The sequence below is a fragment of the Montipora capricornis genome, chromosome 10, assembly GCF_036669925.1.
Source record: "Montipora capricornis isolate CH-2021 chromosome 10, ASM3666992v2, whole genome shotgun sequence".
Taxonomy (NCBI): Eukaryota; Metazoa; Cnidaria; class Anthozoa; order Scleractinia; family Acroporidae; genus Montipora; species Montipora capricornis.
The window spans coordinates 5,931,137-5,940,952 of NC_090892.1; the positions used below are offsets into that span (position 1 = coordinate 5,931,137).

The 9,816-nt window shown below is 40.4% G+C and overlaps 1 protein-coding gene across 1 annotated transcript in view; it reads right to left on the reverse strand.

The window, feature by feature from the left end:
* Positions 1-427: 427 nt before the first annotated feature.
* LOC138018466 (plastin-3-like) overlaps positions 428-9,816 on the reverse strand; it is a 17,556-nt gene continuing 8,167 nt past the window's right edge. Inside the window, exons 7-13 of the mRNA XM_068865098.1 lie at positions 9,202-9,282; positions 8,551-8,692; positions 7,776-7,864; positions 6,300-6,492; positions 3,305-3,414; positions 2,598-2,741; positions 428-1,086 (exon numbers count right to left, since the gene is read on the reverse strand). Of these exons, the coding sequence (XP_068721199.1) occupies positions 934-1,086; positions 2,598-2,741; positions 3,305-3,414; positions 6,300-6,492; positions 7,776-7,864; positions 8,551-8,692; positions 9,202-9,282 (912 nt within the window). The 3' untranslated portion in view covers positions 428-933. The remainder of the gene's footprint in view (positions 1,087-2,597; positions 2,742-3,304; positions 3,415-6,299; positions 6,493-7,775; positions 7,865-8,550; positions 8,693-9,201; positions 9,283-9,816) is intronic.

Consider the following 9,816-nt stretch of genomic DNA (forward strand, 5'->3'; position numbering starts at 1 on the left):
TCTTTTGCGGGAACGGGTATTCTAATAGCTTTATTTGAGACTGCGACCCATGTCATAATGACACTCTTCTGTAATTCTCTCATGTGCATATATGCTTGCCCCAAACTAGCTCATTCAGGGGGACATTTCGTGTATTGACTTACATGAAACGTTGAACTTACGGATTAGTACCGAGAGAAATTTTGTCTCTTCGCTTCATGATTGGCTTTTGAAAAAATCACATGACACATTCTCAGCCAATCAGAGGTAAAGGCAAACTCAATGGTGAACTGAATGGCTCGTGTTTACGCACCACCAAGAGATTATAATCTCTTGGCACCACCTATTGCCTTGAGTTACAATCTGCATCTCCGTTCCCTTCGCATGTGCGAACCAGGCTTTACCTGCCTTAAAACCAATTTATTAATAAAGGAAAACAACACTTTACTTTTTTTTGGAAAATATTTTTTATTTTTAATCACTAGAAGGACCACGCTCTTTACTACAAAAGTCCATTCGTTAATGACTGCCGCATTACAAACATGGATTTTGTGTTAATAATACTGTCATTAACCATACATTCGTAAATGATTAGAATGTGCTTCACAACAATTCTCTACTTTGCCGTAGAGGCTGGGGATACGAATATATATATTCCACACAATGGTATTTATAAAATATGCCTGTAATTCCCTTTATTACTGATACTTTAATTTGATGTTACTTTTAAATAATTTGAAATGTGTAGCTAAAAACTCAACCGACCTCGTGCACAATTTAGTCTTTCCTTAGTCCAGGTGACTTAAAGCAGTAACTTTTGCTTGTTTACAGGCTACAGCTGTTCATTGGTGAGCTCAAAATTCTATTATATTCCTAAAGGGTAAAACATCTAGTCTTTTTTTTTTCGTTTAAAGGTCAACCGAAGTTTAAAGACTCGTGCTGTTGAAACTTCTTTTATTCCATAGCGAGAGCTGTAGCCACCAGACAAGCAAATACTGTTAACACCATCTTGGGTTTAACTTCTGCCAAGTCATCAGGCAAAGCATAGGTTGTGGCTCCAATCTTTCGGGCAACACTGAGGGCGTATTTGGCGTTTTCGTGTCTTTCCTAGTAACACAGAGAGCAGAAGATATAAACAGTTAAGTCTGGTTTTCACTAGCGACGCAAGCACAAACGGAAGCATATGAATCAATTTTTTTTCCTTCTCTTTGCGCTTGCGTTTCTGCTTGCGTCCTGTGAAACCGAAACGCAGCATAAGCACAAGGAAATTTGCTAGGTCTGGCCAATCAAAGCACTCGTTCCAGATTCCCTGCGTCTGAGCGTTTAAACAAAATGGCGGTCGACTTGGTTGATTTTGATGCTTATGCCGACGTTCGTTTTCACTGAGCATAAGCTGCTTATGCTTGTGCTTTGTGCTTGTGTCGCTAGTGAAAACCAGGTTTAAGGAGACTTAAAATAGGGGCACCCAATTAGCCATTCTTTCACAATTCATCAAAATATATCATGGCCAAAAAATAAACCAAATATAAGTCTTTTGGGAACGATTTCTCTACCTGCTGGGAAATTTTTATCTGTTCCGCACGCCTAGCAGAAACAGACCAGAAATTCCGTTTGCCAGCAGGGCAGGGAGGAGGTGCCCAAACCCAATCGAAGGGTACATTGACTACAAATAGCCCTCACAACAGAAATATTTCTCCCAGGAGAGGCGGGAGCGCGAGCGGCACATTGAAAACAATATGCCTGCACAGCAAAAATCCTTTTTCCCAGCAACTTCCATTAACAGGAGCTCGTTACCCGCGTCCTCCATCTTTCACATTAACTCTCTGAGTAAACCCTTCCCGTATCATTCTGTTTTTAAAAGCACCTCTCCCCCTCCCCCAGGGGGGCTACAGTGAGTGTTTTCACAATTGCCAATCATAAGAGACCTATCGTCCGCCATCTACTACGTCACACACGTATGTGACGCACGTGAACCACTTACCCCATGTCTCAGTCACATACGTCAAAATATAGTAGTTTTAAAAATAGAAAGATACGAGAAAGGAAGCTCCAAGTAATGGGTTTCTGCCAATACGTCTTTTTCCAGCCAGCAGATACACACCTGGCTGGGGAACACCTCTGTTGGGTGCCCCTGTTTAAAGGATGAGAATACTAGTTCTAATCTAATTCAAATGTCAAACGTCTCGCAACAATGCTACGAACGAAATGTTAAATGCCGGCATAATTGCATTGATTGGTAGATTAACAAGTTTTTAACCTGGAAAATGGATGAAAAGTGCGACTGTACAAGTGAGTGCAACATGCACAATCGTAAAAGAGAGTGTTCTATGGCTCAGAACGAGCGCAATCCGGACGTGAAATCGACCAAACCTGTCCAGAATAGTCCATTTCCAAATTCATATCTGCCTCCTCTTCAAAGCGAGTCTAAGTGCGAAGTTTTTCTCATGAAAATTAGTTTTCAATCGTATGTAAAGTACAACTAATTACCATCACGTAAACTTCGCACTTACACTCGCTTTGAATAGGAGACAGGCATAAACTCGGAAATGTCCTATTTATCACTGTATGCCTGAGTACATCGCTGATAAATTCTGTTAGTCTGTCTGTTTCTTACCAACCTCATCAGTTTCGCCAGCTGACACCAAACCATAGTCCACTACACCAGGCTTTATGGCGTCGACCAAATCTAAAACTGCCTGACTTGTGGCAATAGATGGATCCTTGAAATTCGCAATTTTACTGGACTTGTTCGCTTCTTGCAACTGTGGGACAAAAAGTAGTAAGTTACGAACACAGCGAATCGTTCCATTTCATTTCGATACTCTTCCGAGATAACAAGACTGGCAGGCCACGATAACTTTCTCTGCAAAATTTAAAAAACTCTCTGGGGCGGATTCAGAGCCACCTGAAAAATTTCCGATTGCCCGGTGAAGATGGTTAAGAGTTTGCTTCAGAAAGGTTTTGCAGAGAGTATTGTCTGAGTCTGCTAATCATTTTCTTTTGTTGCCATGGTGATATTACGTCACATTAAAGAGTGTACACCTCCCAGAGCAGAGTGCAAAAGACACAAATTCAACTCAAATGTGGCGTCGCGTCTTAGGACGCTTTTCATTTGAAGAACTGACAGGCCAGACCGGGCATTTGAAATGACTAACTCTACAATTGAGGTGGAATTCAATGATGTGTTTTAGCCGTTTGAAATCTTCAACGAGTACAATCACCACAACGGCTATGGTTCCAAAATTAATGATGACAAAAAGACTATCACATGAAATCCTTCCAATTTCATTTGTTTCCCTGGAATAAGCCAAAAGACAAAGCATACCTTGTTATTGACCCAATCAACAATATCCTTGTCTGCCATGGTCTTTCCATCTGCAGTCAGTTTTGAAAGCAAGGCAAGTGTGTATGCTCTCATCTGCTGCCACACGACAGCTGCAAATTAAAGATATTACCTTTTATAAAGTTTTTCTAGCGGAGCTCTGCGTGGCGATTGGTTAATATGGCAGCCCCGAGAAATTCCAGTTTTGGTTATGACGTAATCGTAGGACCGTCCATCCGTAGGTTCATACCGCAAACGGAAAACGTCAGGATGAAACTTGAGTTTTGCCACAAATCAACGATTTTAATTAATGTCTTCACTGTTTGTATCAGATATCGAGAAAATTCTCAAAAGGGAGAAGCAAGTTAAAAGAAGAAACATCTTAAGGTTTTTCGACAAGCAACTGCCCGGCGTTTGCCGTTTCACGAAAACGCGAAGCTAAATCTCTCTGTTAAGCGTCACGTTTACTGCAAATGTCGGAGTAAGATTTGCGTTTTGCCAAAAATGGAGGAAAGTCGTTTGATATGAGCTCATTCCTTGCGTGTTAGTAACAGGTATCAAGTAACTGTTCAAAATAATAAGACGAATTAGATAACAAAATTTTCATGCTTTTATGGCGAGCAGCAGCCCACCGTTTCGCGTTTGCCATTTCACGTAAACGCGATGCTTAGGGCCGATTTACACGATACGATTTTATCGCATGCGACAAGCTCACGACAGGCCTACGACATGACTTACGATTGTCGCAGCGTTTTAAAACATGTTTTAAAATGCTACGACATTTTTTCTGACGTACACAACAATCGTAAATCATGTCGTGGGCCTGTCGTGAGCCGTTGTCGCATGCGACAAAGTCGTACCGTGTAAATCGGCCCTTAGGGTGCGTTCGATTGACCGTATTCCGGAATAGGAATACATGGAATAGAAGTTAGAAATCCTTCGTTTTTACGGAGATTCACATTAAAATTGTCAAACACCCGCTAGAATTCTATTTAAACATATCTATATTGTCTTTGCTTCTTCAAAACGCTACACATACAGTTTTGAATCATCACTCCATTTATTCTTATTCCGAAATAGGGTTAATCGAACGCGCCCTTAACGCAGTGCTGGAACCCGCGGTTTTTGGCGGGAAGTTGCATGGCTGCGTACTGCATTTGACACCGCGTTAAGTATTTTTTCAATAATATCTCGTACAACGAGGAAAGAAGAGGGGAAAAAAAAGAGAAAAAAACCTTAAGGAGGCGACGAGTAGGCGATGCTCAACGCGAGCGGCTTAGAGCACGAGAAACTAGCCGAAATATCAGAGACAAACAGAGAGACAGATGGAGGGAGAGAGGAAAAGCAAGCCCGAATAAAGAGACAAAATTTATGTATTGACGAGCAACGGAAGCAAGTAAATCCCGAGCACGAGACAACAGTGAGAAGAACTAGCGGAAAGAGCAAGGGAAAATACCAGAAGGTCGTATTGGTAAGCAGATTAGTTTTAAAAGTATCTGAAAATATGAACATAAATAAATAATAATCGAGGAGCTCCGCTTTTAGGCTTACCTAAATATATATACATAAATTACGTGGATTTCGTTTGCGATTACCCCGGGCGATTACACGCTGATAAAAGTCACCGTCCCCTCAAGGCTATCTTCGGGGAATTTCAACTTTTGAAGATCGAGTCACCAAGAATTTCCCTCTCCCTTAATTCAGTTCCCCAAACATGCCTGGTAGAGCCAACGTGACTCTGAAAAATCTCCTTTTTGATCAGTAGTTTATGTACGCTGCACTTTCTCTACCAAAGCCATACCTTGTTGAAGTGAAATGAGAGCTAAATAATTAAACATTAGAAAGAAGACTTTATAAACACTTCATTATCTTTGCAGATCTTTCTTTGTGAGTTATATGCTTGAGAAGGAATATCTATTAATGTAGTTCTTCATCTTACTAGGGCACACAGTTGTATTAAAGTTGGGAGATAAAGGAAAAAATTGCTATTTGATCCCCGACACTTCCAGGGTTAGCCGGAGGGGTTGAAGTTTCGCATTGACCAATATTATCGTACTTAAAAGATTGAAGTGCCTATAAACCCGAATTTTTTGTTTTGCTTCGAGAAATCTTTGTATCGCTCTGAGCAAAATGGCGCAAAAATTTTTGTTTTTCGTTAAAACCGGAATTTCTTACGAATTTTCAAAGTGGCGGAGACGCGAGATTCATTACCGAGCTGGCGAGCTTGCCGAAAGGGAATGGGTCGAGTGTAATTCGTGACGTAAAACCCGGACTGTGAGTTTCGCAAGTTGTGACTTCCATCAGAGGTGAAGCCATGCCTGAGAAATGGGAGTGAGATCGCTACAACTTACCAGTCTCGGACTTCTTCTGTACCATTTAGGCGCTTTTGGAGTGTCTTCTCTAGGGCCTCTTCCTCCTTTCTCTCTTGTTTGTACAACTCTAGCCACTCTTCGTCCGCTAGGGGATCGTCAGCATATGCCTCGTGCGTGTCTTCCTCATCGCTGGCCGCAAAGCTCGAGTTTGGCGAACCTTCAACTTCCAGCTCGTAATCTTCCATTTCTGAAACCTCCGTATCTGAACCGGAGGACAGAATGAAGTCGTTCGAAGCCATTTCTTGATTAACACGTACGCTGGTTACAAACGTCAGCCGAACAGAAATTGTTTTCACCGGCAAGCAGGGAAAACTACAAAACTACGCGTCTCCTCTGTTGATTTGCCTGATGCTAATGTCCGGGAATTACGTCACTAGGCCCAGTCTCCCTTTTACCCGGTCGCGGTCAGAGAAAACCGCACTTTAAAAATTCGTAAAAAATTCCGGTTTTAACCAAAAACAAAAATTTTTGCGCCATTTTGCTTAGAGCGATACAAAGATTTCTCGAAGCAAAAAAGACATTTTCGGGTTTATAGGCACTTTAACTAATGGAAGTGCGGTATAACCTGAAAGTTTCAGGTGTCTAGAGACGATTTCATTATGGTCATTAAACAACAGGTTTCTTACCAAGAGTCAAGGTCTCATTGCAGTCATGGATGTCTTCTCCACCAACACCGACCAACGAAAATTTCATTTGCTTCCCAACATCAACAGCATAGTTACAGTTTTCTATCTTTTTCATCTTTCCACCCATTTGCTTGAATGGTGGTCTGTTGACCTTTTCCCAGTTAACAACACCTGGCTGGACGATGTCATATAGCTACAACAGACAAATTTGAATTACGTATTCTAATGACATTAACTAGTTTGCTTTTTGTAGGAGACAGCGCATGACAAAAACAATTAATTCATTCAACGAGTCCTTTCACAGCGACAAATGAGCCCCAACAAATTGACCTGCTCCCAACTGTGTGGCTTCATAGATCAGTTGGTAGAGCATTGCACCGGCATTGTGGATATCATATCACTTGCAGACTGCATCTCAGCGCTCCGGGTTCGAATCCCAGTTCATGCCATTTAAAGTTCACTCAGCTTTCAATCCAATTGTGTTGGGTAAAATGAGTAGCAGTATCACTGAGGACAAGTTGTGCATGCGAGAAGACAGGAGTACTGCCTATAACTGCCATAAATTACGGCAGAACAAAGCTTTCAGACTATCTTCTATAGTCCTATTCTCTGTATCTTTGAGTTGTTATTTGTGACTCTCTAGCATAAGACCTTGAAGGCGCTCGCAATGTTCAAACTACTGCACAAAACGGATTTCTGCATTCGTCTTAGCAACTCCCTACTGCATCCTCCCAGTAGCTTCTTCGTTGCACTTCAGAGTCCCTTGGAATACACGCCGTGGGCGTTCACTATGATGTTAACTTGGCTGGATCTGGTAGCCTGGGTATTGCCTTTTGAATTCCCAGTGAAAGCAGGCGTACTTGTGCGTTTTCTCTTCTTCCTTCTGCTGTTGATTTTCAACGCAAGGACAACTCATCTTCAGCATAGTGATTGTCTTGTTCTGCTCGGTGAGGATCCTCGCATCTACTCTGTCGGTACATCCCAGTATGCCACTGCCTGATAGTTTACGTAGAGCAGTTTTGGTTGTGTGGGGGAGTACCAAAGTGGGATCGTCTCTATCAATTTCAGGTCTTTTAGGAGCTCGAAGAAAAGGTTCTTTAGTGATGAATTATGCCTTTCAAGGTCTTTAGTTTGTGCGAGCTCACTGCAGCCAGAAAGCATGTGTGCCACTGACTCCAGGGCTTTGCCACACAGCCTGCATGTCTCATCTGGGTTGTTACTTGCTCAGGTCTTTCTTGTGTAGTATAGCTTGGTCGGAAGCACCTATTCATATAACTCGCCGATGCCTCCTATGGTGTGCGTTGGTGCCGTCTGCCAGTTTTACATCCACTCGAAGCACTTGCTATCAAGGTCTTCATCCTCCTGATGTCATTATCATTATTATTTATTAGTACAGATGACGATCTCTCACACACATTCCATTTTCCCATTAAAGGGCTCTCGTGGCCAAAAAATAAATTTCAATATATTAAATACCTGCAGCAAGACCAAGCCACTGCAAAGATCTCTGTACAGATTATTCACATATGGGCTGACCCCAATGCTGTTCATCCAATTACGGAAAGCTGCCGAAAGAAACAGAACATTGACATGCTCAGACAAAAAGGATTAATAATTAATAAAATAAATTATTACGATATCAAGCTTTTTTAACAACCTCTGGGACCAAGCCATCCCAAGTTCAAGCAATAAGTTTGTAACTGGGTAAATTATTATTGTCTCTAACACAGTGGAGATCATTTCAGTGACATCAACTGCTGCTATTAATGTGCCAGGAAGAGCTTCATTAGCTGCAGAAACATATGTCTCTTCTGTTTCAGTGGTTTTCACACACGAATAAGAAAAATAACTTTAATAGGAAATGTCTCTATATATTGTTGATCAGAAAGTGAATTAATACCACAACAATACGGATTCAAGTTGCTTATTACAAAATCCAACTTAAATCACAAAGAAACCGTTCCAAAGTTATTGACAAAATAACATTCCATTGATTACTAGATCAGAGTCGGATACTGGTACATAATTTTGACCTGGTTTGACTGTACGATATGGCTGTCTAACCCATTGATACCTCAAAACGCCCTACAACAACGCCAGTTGACGAGTAAAATCGCCTGGTGTTAGACAGTAACATCTGTAATTGACAAGTCTCAGTCCCACTTGGTAAAGAAACAAAAACTCAGTGAACGATAAACTTTTAATGAAGCCCGATTAAATTGTGATAGTTTCCCATAAGGCCTTCACTAACTTCGTTCCTCGCGGGTTTCTTCTCGTGCTTCTTCCATGACTTCCTCAATTAAGTCAGCATCCATAGGAGGCAATCCAGGGTAAGTGTTGAACAAGTTTGCGACAAAGGCCATGTTAAGTTTGGAATTTCCAGCTACAACTTCCTAAAAAGCAATGAAATCAAAATAAGTAGATGTGATTTAACTTGAGGTTAATTGCCATCACCAATGGGTTTAACTTTCAAAGTTGACTTTTCATGCTAAACTGATTTCATCATTAATATTATATTGTTGTGCAGCAAGTATGAAATAAGTTAGCAATACCACAATCAGAATTCAAAACAAATCTACAAATGTTCAGAACATCTCATTGTTTTGACTTTACTGGCTTTTTACCATAATGCATTGCCCTTTTAACAAGTATGCACCATGCAGCAACCAGAATGCAACTTGCTGTATGAAGGAATCTCACTTTGAGTAATGGTCACAAAACAGCAATGAACTATTTTTTAAAGTAATAACTATATTCCTCTTAGCTTTTCATTACATTAAGCACATATATGCATACCGGTACATCATTCTGTTAATTGAAAATATTATAATAAATTGCAGCAATTGATATCCTAGGGCTATACTAGTCAGTTTTTTTCTAGGCATAGAAACATACAACTTACCTTGGGGCGTACAAATTTTCTGCAACCAATTTTGTCTGCCATTTGCAGCATTTTCTCAGCTCTCTTAGTGTGATCGCTTTCCTACCAAATATGAATAGAAACACTACACAGTCATGATCCACCAACATTAATTAATCTACACCACCAACTGATCAAAAATACTTATTAGTGTTAGTACGTAGTCATCAGGTTTTCTTCTGGTTTTCTTTTTAGACAAAGGTTAAATGGCCATTCAAATTCTTCTTCTTCTGATTATTATTATTATTATTATTATTATTATTATTATTATTATTATTAAAACTCAGTTACAGGCAACCTATGTTCTGTCTTTGATTTTCTCTTATAATATATTCCATTACAAACTGCAATGAACACTAGTTAACTTTTTCTCAGCAAAAACTGATGATGAGGGTAATAATGACTATTACTATTAATAATAATGAAATTTAGCTACTTTTCTTTGCCCTGAATTCTACCCAGGGCTTGAAATTATAGCAAGAGCAAATCCAAGTGATTGGGGAGTCTCTGGAGAACCTCAACCCTCCAAGTTCTCAAATTCACCTGTACATGTACTTGCATGTGAATGTGGTTTACAGGGGTTTCAACAACTTTTGA